The sequence below is a fragment of the Akebia trifoliata genome, chromosome 12 (assembly GCF_017979445.1).
Source record: "Akebia trifoliata isolate Shusen 1 chromosome 12, ASM1797944v1, whole genome shotgun sequence".
In the NCBI taxonomy this organism is placed as follows: Eukaryota; Viridiplantae; Streptophyta; class Magnoliopsida; order Ranunculales; family Lardizabalaceae; genus Akebia; species Akebia trifoliata.
This window is the reverse complement of record NC_141386.1, coordinates 28,094,864-28,119,344: the sequence shown is the minus strand read 5'-3', so window position 1 is coordinate 28,119,344 and position 24,481 is coordinate 28,094,864. Positions and strand designations below refer to the sequence as shown.

General features: G+C 36.3%; 1 protein-coding gene across 1 annotated transcript; it reads right to left on the bottom strand.

Annotated features, from left to right (window-relative positions):
- Positions 1–23,715, bottom strand: LOC147389277 (AT-hook motif nuclear-localized protein 10-like). Its single transcript, XM_086417904.1, has 5 exons — positions 23,123–23,715; positions 22,954–23,006; positions 19,866–19,997; positions 790–951; positions 1–699 (listed from the first exon to the last, which is right to left on the bottom strand). The coding sequence occupies exons 1-5, from the start codon at positions 23,511–23,513 to the stop codon at positions 412–414; spliced, it is 1,026 nt and encodes a 341-aa protein (XP_086274030.1). The 5' UTR covers positions 23,514–23,715; the 3' UTR covers positions 1–411.
- Between the last annotated feature and the right edge of the window lie 766 nt (positions 23,716–24,481).

Genomic DNA, 24,481 nt, shown 5'->3' with positions numbered 1-24,481 from the left:
ATGTCAAATTGTAGTCTCCATCCAAATGATTCAAACAGCACATCAGCCCTCTCCTTCACCAAAATCTCGAGTTAACAATAAAGAGCTACATAAGTTAGAAAACTAATAATAATTGACCCTCGATAGAGAGATGAAACAAAATTGAATCTAGAACTAATTGAGGCGAAGTGCCCATTTCATTAGAGGAGAAGAGTGTCGGCAACTCAAAAAAAGATGGAATTTAGCAGAGGTCCTTCGCTGAAGGATACCACCCATGATCCAATATCAAGACCCTTCCATTGAAACAACAATTTTCTCCCAAAACTATCTGTAAACATCTAGATCGATAACTACCCACTGCACAGAAAAATAAATAAACTGAGACCCTAAAATTCAAATTAAGCTAAATTGAGCAGAATCTCCACCGACGGATCATGCCTGTGGGTTTGTTGAATGTGAGCTTCCCCAACCAATATGTGAGTATGTCGGCATGCCTTGAATGGATTGGCCAGTGTTGTAGAAGGCTCCAAAACCCGGCTGGTTACGTGGGCTACCAACCTCTTCTGATGATTCACTCGAAGTGCCTTGAGAGGTGGGGCTACCAGTTGGGACCGGTGCCCCTAAGCCCACCATATGTATGGGCAGTGCCGACATAGGTTCTCTCCTCAAAGGCTCTGGCTTTGAATTTTCCTCTTCTGCAATGAAACTGAAGATGACAACCTGACAGTGCAGTCCAACATGAGGTTCTCAGTAATTAACATAAACAAGAGATGTAATGCATAGGGAGGTTGATTAGTGGCAGAGAGACACCTGTACTGGTGTTGCTGCTATTAGCATCCCAGCTACCCCACCTCCCATAACTCGACCATCGGACCCTGATAATGACACACTCAATCCACCACTCCTGCTGCGAGTACCACCACTATCCGTAAGCAAAAAGGAGCCTGATAGAGAGAGAATCTCGAAACGACCCTGCATGAACAAGGTCCACCATGAAAGTGATTTTTCCATTTTTAATGCATAATTACAAATGAAAATGTAGGATTCAGACAATTAAACAAAATATAAGCTTGTTGAAGTATGTCCAGAGCCAAGTCTTTGTAATAGAAAGTGTGTTCATATCTACTTTCAGTAAATTCACGTTCTTTTGGGTCTTTTCTATCTCATTCGGAACTATCAACTTTCAAATTCCTTTTAACTTGCATATTACCAAAGCCTAAATTATGTGTGCTTACTTTGAGAATAAAAATGTATACGTGAGCATGCATGAAAAACTTTACAAAATACACAATGTGACATTATTGCAATCTAATCATTTGGCGAAAGTGCCTCAAATATCTTTTGTTTTTTCTTTTTGATGATTAAAAAGAAATTTATTAACAGGGGAGATCGAGGTGACCTAAAACCATAGAGACAAACATCGCCAATTTTTTGAAAAAAATCGTGATTTAATCATCACGTTCTCATCAGTCAATTAAATCATGCTTTTTCAAAAAATAAATTGACAATATTTTGAAGAAAACAGTGTTTTTTTTAAAAAGCACGAATAATCGTGTAGCATCGCCGTTTTTCAAAGATGCCACGTCACTTTATTATATTAGGATATTTTTATAAAAAAAAATTGTTACTAAAAAAACACTTTCCTTACTAACTTAGTAAGATGTCAACTCTTAAAAAGGTCGCTGAGATCAAATGGATTACCACATCGGCAATCCAACACTACAGCCCTCTAGATTTCATGGAGAAAACTCAGATCCATTTATTTTATTTTTTTAAATAAAATTCTTTTAGAATTGATCCAAGGTTCTTAAAATGGACAGCTAGTGAACTTCCAAACTTCATATTGAAATCAACTGTGAAAAAAATGTTTTTTTTTTATTTATAATTATTTTCTTCAAATTTCATAGAATTTTGTCCTCCACATCCCCTTGGCATCGAATCATGGTTTTGGATGCCACAAGGTGAGCTCAATGACCCTTAGTAAGAACTTAAATCTTACTAAGTTAGTAAGGCCAACCATACTCATAACATATTCTAAACAAGTAAAGAATAAAGTAACTTTTTTTCTTATAAATGGTAAGGAAAAAAGGGTTTTGTCGTTTGAAACAAACTCAAGCAGTCAGCCACTCAATCTATTGGCCAGTTAACCATTCCATTAACTAAGAAAAAAAATTAAAAACTAAAATTAATAGATAAAATACATATTTCTATATTTTCGATCATATATAATTTATTTTATGTTTTTTTTTTTTTCTAATTTTGCCCATGTTTTTCTGATTTTTCCCGAATTTTTCCTTGACGAATTATTCTCAAATCGTGACTTCATCACTATGCCTAAAACTCCAAAGAGAGTACAAGGTAAACAATACAAAATCAAACACAATTACGAGCTACTCATAAGATTAACCAATCCCACCTCACAAAAAGGTCTTCAAAATAAATCTCTCACTTCAATGAACACCGAGCTCCAATGAAACAGAAGGGCCTAGAATATCAATGACCACCTCGTGAATTTCACGCTCCGTATTCTCGAAATCTTTCCATTTCTTTCACGCCACAAGCCTTGACAAATGGCATGGGGAAGAATGGATCACAACTTCCTCTTACTTAAATGCTACAAAACCCACTCCCCACTGAGACCAACCCTCAAAAACAGTCCCAAGAGACCGAGGCATGCACCCCGATAGTCTGAATAAGTAAAAAAAAGTGGGACCAAACCCCGAAAGCTTTCAAGAGTTCTCAAGAGCCCGGATGCATCCTCCATCTCCCAATCATTAATTGATCTTCTAAAACCCAAATCCAATGTAACCCTCCAAAAGAGAGATCCAAAAAGTCTGCCACACTCCTCCCTTTTTTTTCAAATAAATTGAGAACAAACCCGAAAAACGAACTTTGAGACTTTTATTGCCACACCACACATCCTCCAAAAAGCGAACCAAAGAACCATTCCCAACTTTAAAAGAAGCATCACCTTGTAGAAAGGGAAGAATCCGTTGAATACCTTTTCAAACACTACAACCATAAGAAACTCTCACCGTTCCATTCTCCCAACCAAAAGCTTTCTCACCAAACTTCGCCGCAATCACCTTTCTCCAAATGCTATTCTTCTCACAACCAAACCTCCATTGCCACTTCCCAAGAAGTGTCTTATTCATAATCCTGAGATTTTTTATCCCTAAACCCCATTCTTCTTAGGTCGGCAAATGTACTTTCAACTAACTAAATGGAATTTCCTTTTCCTCTCTGTATCATACCATAAGAAATCCCTGAACAAATTGCTTAACACTATGCCCCCACATCGACGGGCATTGTACAAAGAGACAAAAAGTACATCAGCATGCTAGAGAGAGTACTTTTTTATCAACGTTAATTTACCCCCTTTTGACAAATAGCAAGCTTTCCACGAAGAAAACCTCCTGCCAACTCTTTCAAGAACTATGTCCCACAACGACTTACTATTGTAAAAAGCCCCCAATGGCAAACCCAAATAAGATGAAGGAAGAACACCCGCCTCATAAACCAAATTAGCTCCAAGAAAGTCTAAGTTCTCAATCTCTCATATGGCAAAATTCTTACTTTTTCTAGAATTTAGTGGAATTCTTGAGAAGGCCTCAAAGAACACCAAAATACCGCTCAAAATCTGAATTTGCTGAGTGGAGGCATCCAACAAGAACAAAGTGTCATCGGTTAATGGAAGATAAGTCACCATTGGGCTATCTTCCAAGACCTAAAACCCCAAGATATTGTTGTTTACTATTGCTTTAGAAACCATCATACCCGAAGCTTCGACTACAATGATAAAAAGGAAAGGAGACAGGATCCCCTTGTCTCAAACCCCTTGAACTCTTGAAAAAAGCCTGCAAGAGAACCATTTACCAAGATGTAAAAAGAGTTGAGCTACACTGCATCACCCAACTAATTCACAATTGACTAAAACCCAAATGAGCCAACAAATGCCTCAAACTATTCCAACTAACGTGATCATACGTCTTCTCCAGATCCACCTTACACACCACCCTTGGAACACGAGATCTCAGTCTTGAATCCATACACTTCATAAATAATTTTGTATGTGGCACTAACAAGGATAATTGGTCTAAAATTCGAATTATCCTCCACCCCTTCTTTAAGATTAACGCAACAAAAGTGTTATTTGCTCCTGAATCAAGGACCCATTGTGATAGAAATCAATAAGAACCACCATTAAATCCGCCTTAACTACTCACCAACACACTTTGAAAAACCCCATTGAAAATCCGTCTAGACCTGGAGTTTTATCCGAGCTCATCTCTTTAATAATCTTGAAAACCCCGTCCTCCTTGAATGGTCTCTCCAAGGATGAACACTAGTCCTCAAAAATGGTATCAAAAGATAAGCCATTTAGGAGAGGCCTAGAGAGTGCTCTTCTAAATACAAGTTCTTGTAAAAGCTCACCATTCCTTTATAATTTCATCCTCCTCGTCCAACCACCCCCCATTAATCTTCATCTTGGTAGGGAAATTAGCCATCTCATGAAAACAAATTGAATTTTGATCACCCTTTTACAACCACTTTATCCGAGATTTCTATCTCCAACACACCTTCTTTGACACATACCTCCTTGTAACGACCAGATTCCCGAGATCGAATCGATTGATATGTGATACTGAGTCGCCACCATCAATTGAGTTAACTAGGTGTGAATGGTCACCTGATTCGATTTTTTGATCTAAAATAACTAAATTTTCTGGCAAGTTGACTCCGCGAATAATCTACGCATTACAAATTCGAGTTCAAAGACTCAACTATGATTTAGGGAAGATATTAGACATCCCTACTCACCCGTTTACAAGGTTACCTACTTAACATCACTCAATTTTTTGATAGATTTTTTTTTTCAATATTTACAACTTATGTACAGTGAATCAAGTTGGATTTAGGTGAACCATAGGTATTTGATCCACTTGTGATTCGAGGACTTCCAACACATGCTCCAGCACTATTTTTGGTTACTCGCCTATAAGGGAATTGGAACCTATGATTTAACTAAATTGGACTCGATCAAATATGAGTGCAATTGTCATTTGGAATTTTATTAAAATTTGAAAAGTTGAAGTGGATTGATTTCTGATCAAATAAAATTTGATTTTTTTTATAATCATTGGATCCACCTTCATTTCTTGGGTTTGGAATGAATCTGGGACATAGACTATAAACGAGTTACCACAACAATGTAAAAAACCCAATTCTTAAAAAAACTTTTTTTTTATCACCAAACCAAATTCCCAAATCCCATTTTGTAGTATCTAAACTATTTATTTTAAAAAATTTGACACAGAACTAGTTCCAAAAAACTAATTTTTGCGGCACTAAAACTATCCCAAAATACTTGTTTTTATGGCATTATTTTGAACCATTAAACCAATAGGAAAATATCTGATTTTGGCATTAAAACAATCTTAGAAATTCGGGTTTTTCACTACCAAAATCGCGTTTATACACTACCAAAACAAAGATTTTTAACACTCAATACTAATCCCAAAACTCAGATTTTTTTCATACAAAAACTAGTCCCACAATCTTGAATTTTTTATATAAATGGCCCAAAAATTCAAATTCTTATACTCCAAAAAAAAAAAAAAAAAAAACCATGCACAATTAAAACTCATTAATATAAATAAGTTGAATTGGAATCCGAATGCAAATGACGAATCAACTTGATACTAAATGTTAACAAGTTCACAAAAAAAAACATATTCTAAAGGTTTAAAACAAACACCTTCACTTCAAATAGTGGCAAATATGTTTAATGCAAGAGATGGCGTCTTAACTGATATGAATTAATCATCGTTCTCTAAAGGAACTTGAATTTCTGATTTCTAACAATTGTCACCCATTCAAACTATCATTTTTGAAAATTATTTATCCTTAATAAAAAAATAAAAATAGAAGTTTTGAAATCTAAATCGCCTTACTTGATAAACAAAGAACAACTGAAATTTGGTAATCCACTATCCCTTTAAATCCCTGAAAAGAGAGAGATAGTTTGTTCACTAGATTTTTCCTTGAAAAATTGGGTAACCCCCTCCTCCTTAAGATCCAACCATTTTTATAGAAATTTTTTTGAGAGAAAGGGTGGTGGGTTAAACTAAGATAGGGAATAGGTAAATGGTTATTGACTAGAGAGGTTGAGAGAAATAGGGAGAGTTGGTTTCAGATTTGAATTTGAATTTGGGTTTGACTTGGTTTTTTGTTTGGGTTTGGATTTGAGTGTTGTGCAATTTTGAGGTGTTTACAGCAGCCCCTCTTTGTAAGAGTTGATTGCAACAAATATAAACTACACTTCAGAAGTCCATCGAGGATAACCAAATTCTACTATTTCAACAATCTCCAATTTTCTTGTTCTAGAATACCAAAAGTGCAAGTTTTCAAGTTTCTCAATAACAGAACGCTCCAAAACGAGCTTAAACTACCAGAGGATTCCAAAATGAATGCTAGAGACCTCCGAAATGAGCATAACTACCAGCAAGATCAAATGAAGATTGACAATCAAGATTGTTAAAACCTTCCAAGATTTTTCAAGTTCCTTAATAAGGCTCCGAGATGAACTTAAACTATTGTATATGCTCTGAAATGAGCTAGCATAAACTACCATATCTGCCCCGAATTGTACACACTTCGAGATGAGTTTAAACTTCTTTACACTCTAAGATGAGTACAAACTGCCATATACTCCGAAACAAGTTTAAAACTACATGTAACACTTGAGCGAACTTGAGAGAGTTGTGCAATTTCGGGTTGCATACAATCTTTTACAATTCCTTGCAATCAACTCTTGCAAAAAGTTGCAACTGCAAACACCCTAAAATTACATAACACCCAAATCCAAACCCTAACCTAAAACCAAGTCAAATTCAAATTGGAAATCAACTCTTACAAATTCTCTCAACATCTCTAGTCAATAATCATTCACTTATTCTCTCTTAGTCTAACTCACCCATCTTTTTCTCTAAAAAACAAATTCTATGAAAAAGATTGGATCCTAAGGAGGGGGGGTACCCAAATTTACAAGAAATAATTCAAAAAACAAAATCTCTCTCCAAGGATTTAAAGAGGATAGTGGGTTATCAAATTTCAATTGTTCTTTGTTGATCAAGAAAAGCGATTCAGATTTCAAAGTTTCTATTCTTATTTTCTATTAAGGATAAAAAAATTCCAAGAACGATAGTTTGAATGGACGACGGTTGATACAAATCGAAAAATTCTGATTCCTTCAGAGAATGCGGATTTATTTTTATCAATGAGGACATCATCTCTTGCATTGAACATGGCAACACATGGTTGTCACTGTTTGAAGTGAAAGCGTTTGTTTCTGTAGAAGAATCCGGAAATCTGATCTCATAGAATCAAGAAAATAGGATATTCTTCTTGATTATTCTTGATTACTTTTAACTTTTTAGAATATTCTTGTAATGTTCTACAATAGGATAGTTGGTTTATTATTCTAGAATATTCTTGAAGTTCTAGATTATTCTTGTAATAGGATAGTTGGTCTATAAATACCACTATTGGGGCATTTGTAATGATCATCCAAGAATTCTCAATAAATTCAATTTTTCTACATGGTATCAGAGCACTAGGTTCTGATCTAGGGATTACCTATGGCGGGTCAAAATCCGTGGAAGACGGCTTTAACCGGTGCGACTAGTAAGGACTTAGTGGTGTCAGGGGAAAACACCACAAGTCCGAACCTGAACTCCTCCATCTCATTTAGTGGTTCAGAAGGGTCCACGAATTCGTTCCAATTAAATATCCACCGTCTAAATGGAAAAAACTACACGGAATGGTCGCAAATCGTTCGTTTGATTTTGGAAGGCAAGAGGAAGCTTGAATATCTGACAGGAGAAGTGACAAAACCTGCCGATGTAGATTCGACTCTCAAGACCTGGAAATCAGAAAATTCTTTGATTATTGCGTGGTTAGTGAACTCAATGGAACCTGCAATTGGCAAGCCCTTCATGTTCCTGCCGACGGCCAAAGATGTTTGGGAAGCAATCAGGGATACATATTCCGATCTAGAAAATTCTTCGCAGATTTTTGGTTTAAAATCCAAACTTTGGCACGCGAAACAGGGTGACCGAGATGTAACCTCCTACTACAACGAGTTGATGACATTGTGGTAGGAGTTAGACCTCTGTTATGATGATGTCTGGGAGTGTGCGAATGATAGTGTCCGGTTCATGAAACGACAGGAGAATGATCGTGTATTTATGTTCTTAGCAGGACTTAACAAAGAATTAGACGAGGTGCGGGGCCGAATTTTAGGGAAAACTCCTCTGCCAACAATTCGTGAGGCCTTCTCAGATGTTCGTAGAGAAGAAGCACGGCAGAGTGTGATTCTTAACAACAAATCGGTTCCTAGTACTACTAACTCGGAAGTAGAAAGTTCTGCCCTTGTAACTCAGGAGGAGGTGAAGAAGGATGGTAAGCGTTCTGAACGGCCGTGGTGCGATCACTGCAAACGTCCGTGGCACACACGGGAAACCTGTTGGAAAATTCATGGCAAGCCTCAAAACTGGAAGAAGAAGTCTGGTGGAGAGGGGCGTGCACTTCAGGCCAGTGTCTCGGATCAAGAGCAGCAGTCTTCTTCAAGTTCGTTTCCTTTCACCAAGGAGCAGATAGACCAACTGTACAAGATTCTCGAGTCTCAGAAAAATCCTACTTGTTCTTTGGCTCAAAAAGGTAATTACCTGAAAACAGCTCTCATTGGTGTCAACCCTGATCGCACCTGGATCATCGATTCAGGTGCAACCGATCATATGACAGGGTTGTCAAATCTTTTTTCTTCGTATAATCCTTGTGCAGGTAATCAGAAAATTAAGATTGCAGATGGCTCTCTTTCAGCCATTGCAGGAAAAGGTTCTATTATAGTATCTCCATCACTCACTCTTCACGATGTTCTTCACGTTCCCAAACTTTCCTGTAATCTTTTGTCTGTCAGCAAGCTAGCCCGTGATCAAAATTGTCAAACTAATTTTTTCCCAACTCATTGTGTGTTCCAGGATTTGACCTCGGGGAGGATGATTGGCAGTGCTAAACAGAGTGGAGGACTCTACTTCCTTGATGATGGATCTGAATCGAGGCGACAATCTCAACAAATAATTCCTGCTTTGAATCTATTTCTGTTTCCAATAATAATATTATGTTATGGCATTTAAGATTAGGTCATCCAAGTTTCAAATATTTAAAACATTTATTTCCTAAGTTGTTTGGCAATAAAGATCCATCTATGTTTCATTGTGAAATATGTGAATTTGCAAAACACCACCGTACATCTTTTCCTTCACAACCATATAAACCATCAAAACCTTTCACTATTATTCACAGTGATGTTTGGGGTCCTAATAAGATAAGTACACCTTCTAGCAAGAGATGGTTCATCACATTTACGGATGATCATACTCGACTCTGCTGGGTGTATTTATTGAAAGAAAAATCAGAGGCCGAACGCGTTTTTAAAAATTTTTACAATATGGTGCAGACTCAATTTCAAACTAACATACAAGTTTTCAGGAGTGATAATGGGAAAGTATTTTAACACGACCTTGGGAAATTTTTTTCTTGAAAAAGGAATAATTCATCACAGTTCTTGCATCGATACACCCCAACAGAATGGTGTTGCAAAAAGAAAAAATAAACATCTGTTGGAGGTGGCTCGTGCATTACTTTTTACAACTAAAATTCCCAAGTATCTATGGGGAGAGGCTGTTTTAACTGCTGCGTACTTAATAAACAAATGCCCTCCAAAGTTTTACAATTTCGAACTCCTTTCCAAGTTTTCACAAATTGTTTTCCAACTACTAGACTTTCTGCTGATCTACCTCTAAAAATATTTGGTTGTACGGTTTTTGTTCATGAACATCGAAAAATTGGAAAAACTTGAGCCCAGAGCTATAAAATGTGTCTTCATTGGTTACTCCCCAACTCAGAAAGGCTATAAATGTTTTGACCCGATATCGAAAAAATGTTTTGTCACAATGGATGTTACATTTTTTGAAAAACAACCATATTTTAAGGATATTCATCTTCAGGGGGAGATTTTTAAGGAAGATTCATTTAACTCGGGCAATGTTTTTCTCTCAGATGATGTGTTTCTCTTGCAAGAATCTGAGTCTAGTATCTCTGCACCTACAGTAAATGGCCAAGATTCATTCCTTGAAAATCCTCCTATTATGAGTGATGTTTCCCCTGAGTCTAGACCTACATTTGAAAAACAATTTAAAAATCAGAATTCTGAACAACAAATTTTGGAAACCGAAAATAAGGAACAACCTACTATAATGTCACAACATGATAATAGATTCAAGGATGGTGACCGAACTTGGAAAGGGATTGTTTACTTGAAGAAGAATCATAAGAAAAGGAAAGACGAATTGACTCTACAGCACAGCCATGATTCTGAACCAAGGACGAATCAACAATCTGAGTCTGTTACAGGTAATTCTCTCTCTCTTCCAACAGTCAGTCTAAGCCTTCTGATTTAGACATTCCTATAGCTCTTCGTAAAGGGGTTAGATCTTATACTAGTCATCCACTGTCTAAATTTGTATCATACTCGAAATTGTCATCATCTCTTGCTGCTTTTACCTCTCAATTGTCCAGTGTAGAAATTCCTAATAGTGTACAGGAGGCTCTAAAGGTTCCAAAGTGGAAGGAAGCAGTACTTGAAGAGATGAAAGCTCTTGAGAAGAACAATACTTGGAGTGTTGAGGCATTGCCAGCTGGGAAGACCACTGTGGGTTGTAAATGGGTCTTCACTGTGAAGTACAACTCTGATGGTTCAGTGGAAAGATACAAGGCTAGGTTGGTGGCAAAGGGATTCACCCAGACATATGGCATTGATTATTCTGAGACTTTTGCTCCTGTTGCAAAATTAAACACGGTGAGAGTACTTTTATCTATTGCTGCTAATCTGGACTGGCCCTTGCAACAACTAGATGTGAAGAATGCCTTCCTCAATGGTGACTTGGAGGAAGAAGTGTACATGGATAGTCCACCGGGCTTTGAGGAGAAGTTTGGCTCAAAATATGCAAACTAAAAAAGTCCCTGTATGGTCTCAAACAGTCTCCAAGGGCTTAGTTTGAGAAGTTCACACAGTCTGTCAAAAAACAAGGATATTCTCAAGGACAAGCTGATCATACCTTGTTTTTCAAGTTTTCTCATGAAGGAAAGGTTGCTGTACTAATAGTTTATGTTGATGATATTCTCACAGGTGATGATGTGATCGAAATAGAGAGATTGAAGAAGAGCCTTGCTTTAGAATTCGAAATCAAGGATTTGGGAGCACTAAGATATTTCCTTGGCATGGAAGTTGCTCGTTCAAGGAAAGGAATCGTTGTCTCTCAACGAAAGTATATTCTTGATCTTTTGAAGGAAACGGGTTAAGTGGTTGCAGACCGGCTGAGACTCCCATGGATCCCAATGTAAAGCTTTGGGAAGAGGGAAGTGTTCCTGTTGATACTGGTAGATACCAGAGATTGGTTGGAAAACTAATCTATTTATCTCATACTCGACCGGATATTGCCTTCTCTGTCAGTGTTGTTAGTCAATTTATGCACGCACCTTATGAAGAACACCTCGAGGCGGTCTACCGAATTTTGAGATATTTAAAGTCTACTCCTGGAAAAGGTCTATTTTTCAAAAAGACAAATCAAAGGAGTGTTGAGGTATTTACTGATGCAGATTGGGCAGGTTCAATGAATGACAGGAGATCTACTTCAGGGTATTGCACCTTTTTGTGGGGAAACTTGGTTACGTGGCGAAGCAAGAAGCAAAATGTTGTTGCTAGAAGTAGCGCAGAGGCTGAGTTTAGAGCAATGGCTCAAGGGATCTGTGAGGTATTGTGGATATACAGAATCCTCGAAGAACTCAAGATGACTGTGGAACTTCCTCTGAAGCTGTACTGCGACAATAAGGCTGCAATAAGTATTGCTCACAATCCTGTCCAGCATGATAGGATGAAGCACATTGAGATTGATCGACATTTCATTAAGGAAAAAATTGAAGCTGGAATTGTTTGCTTGCCGTTTGTGCCTTTTAGTCAGCAAACAGCCGACATCTTGACTAAGGGGCTTGCTAGACCTAACTTTGAACATCTGATAAGCAAGTTGGGCATGATTGACATCTATGCACCAACTTGAGGGGGAGTGTAGAAGAATCCGAAAATCTGATCTCATAGAATCAAGAAAATAGGATATTCTTCTTGATTACTTTTAACTTTCTAGAATATTCTTGTAATGTTCTACAATAGGATAGTTGGTTTATTATTCTAGAATATTCTTGAAGTTCTAGATTATTCTTGTAATAGGATAGTTGGTCTATAAATACCACTATTGGGGCATTTGTAATGATCATCCAAGAATTCTCAATAAATTCAATTTTTCTACAGTTTCAAACTGATAAAATATGTTTTTTGTGAACTTGTCAACATCTAGTACCAAGTTGACTCGTCATTTGCATTTGAATTCCGATTCAACTTTGTATTAATGGATTCTAATTGCGCATGATTTTTTTGAAGTATAGGAACCTGAATTTTTGGATCGTTTATAAAAAAAATCTAAATCGTGGGACTAGTTTTTATATGAAAAAATATGAATTTTGGGACTAGTATAGAGTGTTAAAAATCTTTGTTTTGGTGGCGTATTAACGCGATTTTGATACTAAAAAAACCAAATTTGTAAAATTGTTTTAATGCCAAAACCAAATATTTTCTTTTGGACCGTTTATGGTGCATAAAATCAAATTATTTTATTGGTTTAGTGGTTCAAAATAATCCCACCATAAAACAAGTATTTTGGGATTGTTTTAATGCTGCAAAACTTGCTTTTTTGGATCTAGTTTGGTATTCAAAATATTTTTTTATAAAAAGTTTAGATATGAATTTTTTTTAACATAGTTGAGTTAACTCATTCATAGTCATGGCTTAAATTCATTCCAAACCCAAGAGATGAAAGTGGATTTAATGATTATAAAAAAAAAATATTCAAATTTTAGTTTATCAGAAATCAATTCACTTCACCCCTTCAAATTTCAATAAAATCCCAAACGACACTTGCACACATTTGAATAAGTACAATTTAATTAAATCATAAGTTCTGATTCCCTAATGAACAAGTGACCAAAAACAGTGTCGGGGCATGGGCTAGAAGTCCTCGAACCACAAGTAGATCAAGTATTTATGATTCCCCTAAATTTGACCAGATTCATTCTACATAAGTTGTAAATATTGAATAAAAAAATGAGTCAAAAAATTGAGTGATTTTAAGTAGGTAACAGTACAAATAGGTGAGTTGGGATACCTAACACCTTCCCTGAGACATAATTGAATTTCCGAATTTGAATCTATTATTCGTAGATTATCTCGGAGCCAACTCGCCAAAAAAATAAACTATTTTAGATCAAAAAATCAAATCGGGTGGCCATTTACACCCAGTTAACTCAATGAACGGCGACGACTCTGTATCACATGTTAATCGATTCCATCTGGGAATTTGGTCGCTACACTGCCGAAAACTTACTTTCAGGTTAACTCTAATAGCTTTCTCATCAACGGACAAACCCACACCTTCCTTTTCAAATCATGAGCATCTAATTGCCCAAGGATGATCATTTTCTTCAACTTGATCCTACCAAAATTTTTTGGTGCAAGACGGCGAGGGAAGAAAAGAAAATAAGGAGCTTTAGGGAATTTGGTTAAGATTGGGTTAAGGATTTGGAATAGGATAGGGTAAACCCAAAAGTAAAAATATAATTTTTTTTTCTCACAATTACGACGGGATAAATGAAAAGGGTTAAAGGTTAAGGTTTATAGGGTAATGATTAAAAATTAAGAGAATGGAGAAATGATTAAGGGTTGAGATTTGTAAATTTCAAGAATCAAGAAATGGATTTCAAGATTCAAGAATCCAAGATTTCAAGAATTCTTGAAAAATTAAGAAAACAAAATTTATGGGTCCGGTTCTTGAAAGGATTAGAGGGGCTCTTGATAGTTTCTTAATCTCTCACAAAAGAAGATGGAGGATAAGAAGATTAAAGAAAAGAAAAAAAAAATGATATTTACCTTAGAATCATCCCAATGATTTCCATGGTATCAATCACATTGAATGCACCAACATTCAAAAGAAACTTTTGTAATTTGTTCATTCCATTCATTCTCTGTCAATAAACCCTAATGCAATCTATAAATAAGGAAAATCAACCAAAAGTTCTAATAAAACTAAAATACCAAATAAAATAACCTAGTTTTCATAACTTTCTCTTCTAATTTTTCAACCCTAATAAATTTAAATAAAAGACAAACTGAAATTATTAAATTACCAATAAATATAATATTGAGAATATGAGCCAATAAAACATGAAAATAAGCCCCCAAAAACATAAAAATAAAGTCCTAAAACAACTCAAAACTAAAAAAATAACTAATTAGAAATAATAATGATAAAACAATAAATCTAGAACTAATTAAGTGAACCTAAGTAATTACAAATTTTGTGTCGAAACCCTTGACCATTGACTTGATTTGCATTCCACATTAATTTTCAAATTTCACGCCTTCAATCTTCCCTTTAACGCCTTTACCTTAAGTCTGGACACAACACCCGGGCTTCCATGAAAAGAAGTCACTCCACCAAACTTGAATCAAATCTGCAAACTCTTCCTCCCTAAGTCACATGTTTTCAACCCAAAAAGGAATGGGATGGTTTCTCAGGATACCCAACGATAAAGAAATTAGATAATGATCTAAGCATGGGTTTGGAATCATTTCCTGAGCCAACAACCCAAAGAGATCTTCCCAATCACTAAAAATAAATCTATCCAATCTACCTAAAATTGGACTATCTAGATGATTTGACCATGTGTAAGTCTTCTCACAAAACGGAATGTCAACCAACAAATTTTTGTTCATAAAATCCCCAAACTTTCTCATCTTAAAACATACGTGAACACCACCATGCCTTTCAAACGAAAATCTGATAACATTAAAATCTCCTCCCAAACACCAAGGTTTCCCCCAAAACGAACCAACATCCTCCAACTCTTCCCAAAACTGGGCCCGATCTCCATCTGAGGTCTACCCATACACTCTTGAAAACACCCACTCGTCTCTGTCATCCACACAACTACACAAAACCGAAGCTAAACAGGCACCCAATAGAAAATCTTTTACCGCAATAAATCTCACATCCCGGTCACAATAATACCACAAACAATCCCAACCGTTGGCACACAACACCACTTGAACTGGGATTCTTGCAAAGATACTAAATGTGAGTTTGCAAAAACGATAACCGACTTCACAATCACTTTCTTAGGACAATCATTCAAACCTCTAACATTCCAAACCAAAAACTTAAGCTGCATTGATAACACTTGGTACACGCCCACTTCTTCTACTAGAAATCAGTTTCAGACCTGATCAGCAAGCCTCCTCCATTTCTATAGTCTCCTTGGCCAATCTTGAGTTCTTCTTAATCAACCCCTTGACAACTAGACTTACAATTCGGGAGTGAACATGATTCGAAGTAACAGAGTCTAGAAGAAGCAATTTCCCAAAAACTACTAGATAAAGCATAGAGGGACTATCCTCCATAATCGCGGGATTAGACTCAGTAGCTACATCCAATTTACTCTGAAGGCAAAAAAGGCACTTAACAATTAAAGCTTGTCTGCCCAGAGCCACCTCCAAAAGGACCTTCGCCGCTTTTCCCTCCTAGAGATCCTTAAACCCACAGATAAACCCAAGTCCAAAATCCCACCCAACATCCAATACATAATTTCACTAATGAAATCTCTATCCAAAGCCAAAGCCCTTAGCCTACCCAAATAATTCAAGACAGAAGCCTTGAAAATGATCATTTAATTATCACTCTACATCACTTCAGTTTCTTGACGTTGAAAACTACAACCCATACTAAGATCTCTCCATGGATCAAGTTGAACAAAAGATAGTGACAAAATAAACCTCCCACCATGTGAACACAACTCCGGCCTCCTTCCCTTGCCCAAAACACAAGATTTGCAACGGAAATTGTCACAAGAAACTCGCAACCCAATCATTGCACAATCCACCAGAAACGTTCTTGCGTGAATTCTTCACTGCAAACCAAGGGTCTATCAAGCTCCCCCACTTTCTCAAATGAACACTCAACTAATGAAGAAGCGGAGAATTCACTTACAAAGATATTAAAGGCTACAGGCTGGGCTTCAAATGTAGCAAGCCCTAAAGATTGGGCTTGAGCAAAAGAATCCAAATGTGCTCCTTTAAACATAGGTAAATGGGCTTGAGCAAATGAACTCAAATGGGTTCCTTTTTTAAACAAACCAAACTAGGCCAAGCAACCATCGTGGGTTCCTTTAAACAAGGCAGACTGGCCCAAACACTAAAGGCCCCATTTAAACCCAACAAATCATTTTTTCCCTGTCCAACTCAGCTATACAACCATTCCACTTCAATCTCATCCATTACATCATCACCCTCACCCATGTCAAGAGTACACTCCACATTAGATACCTCATCATCCTCCAAGCAATCCAACGAATAAAAAGGATTCAATCTGACAACCTCTACCATGATCTCCTGTGAAGGACTGTCGCAGCTATCAGACTCCAAATTTTCAAAATTCAAATCAATGGTAACGTCTTTTTCAAAGATTAATTTTGGGGGTGATAACTCCATACCAGAGTTTGATACCCCCAAGTCATCTTCTCTGCCAACCGCAACCCACCTCACCGACTTTGAACTCTTTGCAACTTTGAATCTACAGTGTCTTCCCACAAAATAGAGACCTCTCAAGCATCCACAACTAAGGGTTCTTTACCTTCTCTTCTCAGCGGCCCAACATCCAAATAAGCCCCTTTAAAACTTTGACTCTAAGGCGATGAAACCTTTTGCAACTCCCCAATTATGAAGCCAACCCAATAAGAAAATCTCCATTTCGATATTTTAAGGTACTAACAAAGCTCCCTCCTGAAAACTCAACTCGAAGTCTAGCCACTGACAGACCTTCAAGAGTTCTTGTTGGACCATCAATTTCTAACAAATCTACAACCACCTTGAAATACTACTCAATCCACACATGAAACGGAAGTCCCTCCACTTCAATCCAAACTGACTCCTTCCTCCAACTGGAAGGACACTAGTGGAACAGAGCAAACCAAGGTTTCAACAGCACCTCCGACCCTAAAACATTCAGTTTTTTCAAATTCTTAAAGAATTTAAACAACTTTAAATTTGGTGCTAAGTTATGCACGGATTGACAAGTAATAATGAGAAATATGGGCTTCCGCATAACTTTCCGATAACCAACTTGACCTCTTCCCAACCAAGACCCAAATCTGAAGCTTTGCAACAAAAAAAAAAAACACCTTTGTCCAGGGGCAAATCATTTTCAAAGTACTCTCTACATAATTCTTCGTGTTTAAGAGGTCTAGGCAACAGGCAATAATAAACAAGGGTTAAGATGCCCAATAAGGTTTGGTTTGAGCATACATAGGATTCCAACACGTGTAAGGACCCCCATAGTTGCACCAATTCCCCACTTTTAGGAAAGATGGCAGTGATTTGATGTAAAAATTCCTATTGGCAAGCAAACACACCAACTTGCAACAAAAAATTACTCTTTGGGGGGCCTACATTTGCTAAGCCAGAGTTTGCTCCTCTGGTTAATGGTCAAGGAGAAATTTCATGTCCAACTTGCTCATCTCTAGAACCCAATGCACCTCTATTTAGTCAATAGGTCCTTGGCAAATTTCTTCACGAGCTTTAAAGGTCTGAGTCAAGTTGATCTTTATCTCCCTATTTGTTATTGTCATGGAAGCCTTAGGCAGAATGACGGTGAGGATTGTTTCTAATGGTGACTTAGTCAATTCCGTTGTGGGGCTTGTTAGCTCAATGGTGTCACAATTGCAATTTTCCAAAGATACTTTGGGGTTTATTGATGTCTTAGCTGATTAGTTGTGGTTCATGTTGCGCTATTTATTTTTTATAGGCAATGTTCGAATTGACTGTTAACCTTCAAAAATATAAGGTGTTTGTAGTGGGATTTGTTCCAAATTTAGATGTTCTTGCTAGTTCGTTGGACTATCAGGTGGGATCTTTTCCTTCTTGTTCTAATGGGAATGTTTTTACCTATCAGAAAAAATGCAAGTATATCTTGACAAACCTTAATCCAGATCCAATGTAGCTGACTTATGGTCATGGTAAAGACCACACTTATGGCAATGGCGTGCCAGAGTGCATGTCCTCTAGCTAAAGGAAAGAAGAAAAAGAGTAGAATATCAAAGATAGATAGAAGATACAAGTACATAAGGAAAGGTGCAAACCTCAAATCCTATTGCAGGGTTGGCCTATCTCCAAAATCAGAAAGATATAAAAGAACTCAAATATGATTCTTATGAAGTACTACGAATCATTCCCAAAATTGCCTCAAGTGTAAATAAAATGACCTTGACTATCAACTACAGATTGCTTAAATATCATCCATCCAGGTTGAGCATGATGTTGATACCAAATTTATTTTTTCTGATAGATAAAGAGATTTATTAATGAAAAAAGGAAGAAAGCTGAGAGGCCTGCCTACAAGAGCAATACAACCTAAAAAGCTGGGACCTACAAAGCAGGTCCCATCTAAAGAGGGAGTCCTCGAAAATCCTCTAAAGATTGGAAACATCTTTGACCCAAAAAAAAAAAAAAGATAAAGCCCAAAAGCATTATGGATAATCTCTTGCACCAAGTTGGTCTTCCCCTCAAATTCCTCTCCTTCCAGATACCCCAACAAACCGGAAAAGGGGCAATAGACCCAAACATCCTCTCTTTGACCCTGCTAACTTGAGTTTCTAAAAATGGAAAAGGAGACCAACCATAACATAGAATATTCCCCCACCTCAGAACACAACCTGATGCACTTCCGTCCAGCATGCTAGGCCCCAATTAGGAGGCTAAAGCTGTACAACGACTAGAGAAATGAAAAGGATTAAATATACGAAAAGAGTCGAAAAGCAGGTAGCAATAGAGCTAACAGAATGATAGAAATAAGAAGAAAGTCATAGCAAGAAAAATAAATAATTGTGATAAACAAAAAAGGCACAAGAAAGGTCAACATAACCAGTTTTTGTCCAATGATAGGATAGCATAGAACCCATAGAAATCAAGATCATGCACAACTTATGAACCCAAAAGTTGGATTTTAAATGTGGATGCAATAACATTGGTTTTCATTAACAAGAAAATCCATCCAATACGATATTTAGCAAAAATATCAACTTATACACAATCTAAGCAGCCACCCCCCCGGTGGCTCAACCAGGTTATTAAGTATAAAATAGTCTTCTGACCAGACAAAAACAAAGATGACTATTTGTTCATCTCACTAGTGAAATGACCATTTTTTGGGAGGAGTGGGCAAGTTGGTATTGAACCTAGAATCTTGCAACCCCATCGTCACAAAGACTCACAGCAGAACACTATCTAATTATGTAGGGCCACAGCCTAAAAAAATAATTATAATAGTCCACCCATATGCAAACTATAACTTACCAAACAACCAACCGTTAAATTCCTCTAGTGATTTGAAAGAAGCCTGAGTATGACCAACAACGTTAATTTTCTCAAAAAATCCATCAGACCACCAAGTTTAACACCTATGCTGCATTTCAGCAAATATGTTTATCTCTATATTATACAGCATTTATTGTGCAATTACAGGCCATATTGTTCCAACGTGAGCATATGCATCAAACATTAAAGAAACAAGAGAAAAAATAACATTTTCAAGCTAGTTAATAATAATAAATAGAGCCCAGACATATGAGAAAAAAAAGGGGGAATCCAAATCCAATTTTGTACAAACCTCATATGTTACAGTGCCACCATATATTTCTAGCTGGCGAAGGGTGACATTGCTGATGGAACCATTTGCAGAGAGAATACAAACTGCATGTGGCCCTTGCTGTGAAAAGGTCATGATTTTTGACACCACATCCTGGGAAACACAAATGATATACTTTTAAATGTGAGTTACATTGATGAACAACTTCCTATTTTAAAATTTAAATAATTTAATTCATGTACAACCAGTCAAATCATAATATTGAGAAAAAATAATATCTTTTTCTTTTTTTTGGAAGGTAAAAATATAATAATAATAATATCATTCAACATAACAACAGCAACGTTAAATAGTTTTTATATGTAAAACAGTAATAGCAAACGACAAATGTGCTAAATTTCATAATGGCTAAAGATATCATACAATTATTATTATATTTCAATGACATGAGGGACAATGACCTCATAGAAAAGGTGAATGGCATCTTGGTTGCAAAATCCAACAAAATAAGCCTCGTCTCACAATAAATGAGTTCCTTTTTATGACTGATCTAGAAGCCAATCAAAGTCTAGAAATAGTATATTTCCATGTATTTGGAGTAACACTATGAGGATGCTGTCTCAACAAGAATATGATAGCAAACTGTAGCTGAACCTATCTTACTCATGCAATTTTTCCGTGCGTCAAGAATGATCATCGATTGTCCTTAGTCACAAAATTAGCCGTTTTTTTGGTTAAATACAGATAATTCATAGGTTTGAGGTCTGCCGATTAAATCGGCTATTAATCCTATAGAAGACTGAATCGCCGATTAAACTGTTAATTTACTGGTTACTAGATAAAAATAGTTTAATTTGGCTTCTCATTCACTTGTACGTATCTGCCATGTAAATAACTAACAGTGTTGTAAAATGTACTCGCATATGCTATTTTTTATCAGTAAATAGCATATGCCATCATGGCATATGCAATTCAGTGATTCTGGAACATTTTGCCATGGCATACAAAAGTATAAGATGGCACATACAACATGTGATGGCATATTACTCCAATGGTTAAAATTTTGATTATTGGAGCATTAAATTTAACTTTTTTAATCTATCTTCTCCTACAAATACCCTATTCTTGCATCATTCTGAGCTATTTATTTTACTCTTTCACTCACGTATGCTCTTTAAATCTTATTTTTACTATTATTTTTCAACATATTGAGTTTACACATTCTAACATAAGATCATATTATCCTGTGATTAGACTATTAAAGTGAAGTCCATTTTAAGTTTCCAAAACTAGAACTTGATAATTTAAGTAGGGCCACATTTTTATCATGTAAAAGGTTATACATTATTGACTATTTGGCTTATTGACTTCTTTTATTCTTGTTACTACATGACTAAACATAACCAGTTTTATTCAATTTTGAAAATGAAAGCCATCCAAAATATATTGTTTTAGGTTTGTTTTAATTTTCTAACTTTTTTTTAAATTAAAAATATTGTTTGTGCAACATGGTATCGCATACGCCATATGCGATTTCGCATATGTGCATGGCATAGCATATCTTAGTCGCATATGTTATTTGATAACATTGGTAACTAAGGGAAACTTACTTTATAAACCCTACAATAAGGACTTCCTTCTAAATTCACCCCAACTTGACGGCAGTATCTTAATAGCTTAGGAAAATTTCTTTCCCAGAACCCCTCACCCATAAAAATCTTTCTATTTTCTTAATGGCCCTTCCCGATGAAAACTCAAATCATCTTAATGCCCCTTACCCCATAATTTTTTTCTTGATATTCAATCATTGAAATGGATCAATACCTACATTTTATCAATAGAAAAATTATTTCTATTATTATGATGAATAAAATTAATTTTATTATTACGATAAATTCTTTAATCTAGATTTAATTTGTTATATATGTGAAAAATGCACCTATTTTAACGTACATTAAAAACTTACTTTCTATATTCTCCAAAAATTTCCTGAATTTTTTCCAAATTTATTCGATTAAACAAAATTGATCCCTAGCCAAATAATTGCCGAATCCAAATTTTGTTACTATGTGTTTGTCAAATGTTAGTGTTATATATAAATAGTAACCAGCTCTTTTAATAAATCAAAATATTTATCCATATAATAAAACAAAATGGCTGACCCTAGAGGAGTTGAGATTTAATCCACCTGCAAATCTTGAGGATAACTTTTGACTTTATTGTCCTTTCTCTTCTCTTCATTTCCAAGAATACCCTTCCAAGTTTATTGCATTCCTCTACTACCCCTTTCCAAAAATACCCCTCCAACTTTATTGCTTTTTCATTTCTTCCTCCTTTCCCAACAATGCCCCTCTAACTTTATTGTCTTTCCACTTTAACCTGCTTAATCCTAAAGAGGGTGCATGTATCGTAAGCACAAGCAAACTCGAGAGTGTGTGTGTGTGTCAGGGGGGGTTGGGTTGGGTAGACAACGTTAGGGAGACAACACGAACCAACGCCTTTATCCTATATGGCTTAAAAGTTTCAAATTGGGGTGGTTTTTTGTGAAAATGAACTCTACAGTGAGGAGATCATCCTCACAAAAAATCAGTCTAATCTAAAACTTTCTAACCTCATCAAAAGTGGTTTAGAATTGTGGACCGTCGTTTTTTACCATTAATTTGTAAACCACTTTTGATGGGGTTAGAAGTTTCATATTGGCCTTATTTTGTGTGAGGGTGGTCTCCTCACCATAGAGATCATTCTCACAAAAAATGAGCCCAATCCGAAACTTTTAAGTCATATAGGGCTAATTTTGCCTCCCAACATTGTCTCCCTGACGTGTGTAACCAAGGTTGGAATAGTGTCCCAAAATGACATTAAACCATAACATTTCTGTCATAAATATGTAACCTTATTGCATCCATAAATATAACGTCCTTGTCAAGATTAAAAATTTGTATGGATCTCAAGACATTTATAAGCATTTATCTTTACATCAAATGATCTTCATAAACTAATTGCATTGACCCTAAAGATGCGATAACACCATTAAATGCTTGCACATATACATAACAATTTACTTTACTCTCATTCGATAATCTATCTAGCATAAAAAAGAGAGAATTACCTCACCAGCTTGAACAACAATAACATGTGGAGTAAAACCCATTCCAGCAGACCCTGTCATCAACCCAAAAAACCAATTAGCACAATTACCATTTCCTGCAAAATACATAATAACTTGAAAAAAAAAAATGAACAAATTTAAAAATAAAACTATGAAAAATAGTGACTACCCATTGCTTCTAACTGCCGCTTCTTTCCAGAACCGAGGGGCCGTCCTCGATTCCCCTTATACAAACTACTATTCGAATACGCGGATCCATCCACTGAAGAGAGAGGAGACAATGCCAATCCCATCTGACCCTCTGGTCCATATTTCCTCGGTCTTCCTCTCTTCTTCTTCGTTGGCTCGCTACTCACCATGTTAAATCCCTCTGCGTGATTGTAGAATGAGTTAGGAGAATCGTAAGGTCTTGATAACGAAAATGAGGTGACAACAGAATTGAAATCGAGGTTAGTGTTTTGCTTGATCTCTGTAGATGGGGAGTTGGAACCGAGCATCGAAGAACTGTAGGAATTTGGGGGTTCACGAGAAACTAATCTCCTAGCTTCTTGTGCATCCATTTTTATTTTTTTTTCCTTTTTGATCTTTTACATTTACGATGGTTAGATTGAAGAGTGAGATTTGCGAGATGGAGAGAAAGATAGATGAATTCTAGGGTTTTGAGATTTCTAGGGTTCGAAGAGTTCGTCTCCACGACACTTAAGCAGATTTCCCGCCTGTTTTGTTAAAAAATAAAGCGAGAACTGTAAGTTGTTATATAGTTGCGGAAAACCTGATCTGACGTGCTTTGGTGATGTACACCTGTTAGGAACTAGGTGTTGATCATAAATATCTGAACCTCTTGTTTGACCTATTAAATATTTCCACGTGGAATACCATATATTTTCCCGTGATATCTTGAAGGCTATATATTTTCTTTTTTGATTTAGTTAAAGGCGCCCAAGAAGTTAGTGAAGCACCAAGCGCGGAGAGGATTTTGCTCATGTGGGGGTAATCATGGGTAGAAACTTTTTTGTGGGGACAACTAAAGCTGTATTTGGATTGAGAATGGTGGAGATAAGAGAAACTCATTAAGAGAAGAAAAAGAAAAAGAATAAAAGAGAAATTAAATTTCTCTCTATCATGTTTGGATTGATTGACAGGAGAGAACTCATAATAACTTTGAAATTTTAAAATATCTTAAAAGAGATCTAGGGGCAGAGTTGGAATTATAAAATATTTTAAAAGAACTTCTCTCCATTTCTTTCCTCTTCTCTCTACTTTTAGAGAGAAAGAAAACTCTTTTTTTTTCTCTCCATTTCTCTCGATCCAAACACAGTCTAAGAGTGAAAAAAAAAAAATAGTTGTGAAGGCAATTAAGAGTGGACAAAAAAATTGTGAGGGCAATAGTGACAGATTTTTTTATCCACTGCTAAAATTTATCGCAATAACTCACTAATTCCTAGGCTTTGAAAATTCTTGGGGGGAGGGGGGGAGCAAGTGCCCCCATAGCCTTGCTCTAAATCCACCCTTGTGTGGCACCCACACC

Bases quoted from the DNA above. Each gene is read 5' to 3' on its own strand.
- LOC147389277 (XM_086417904.1), bottom strand. From the start codon at position 23,513: ATGGATGCACAAGAAGCTAGGAGATTAGTTTCTCGTGAACCCCCAAAT. The intron at 23,007-23,122 runs GTAGTCACTATT...GGTTGATGACAG, and splicing joins GCGGCAGTTAGAAGCAATGG to GGTCTGCTGGAATGGGTTTT. The intron at 952-19,865 runs GTTTGTACAAAA...TTGTTCATGCAG, and splicing joins GTGGCACTGTAACATATGAG to GGTCGTTTCGAGATTCTCTC.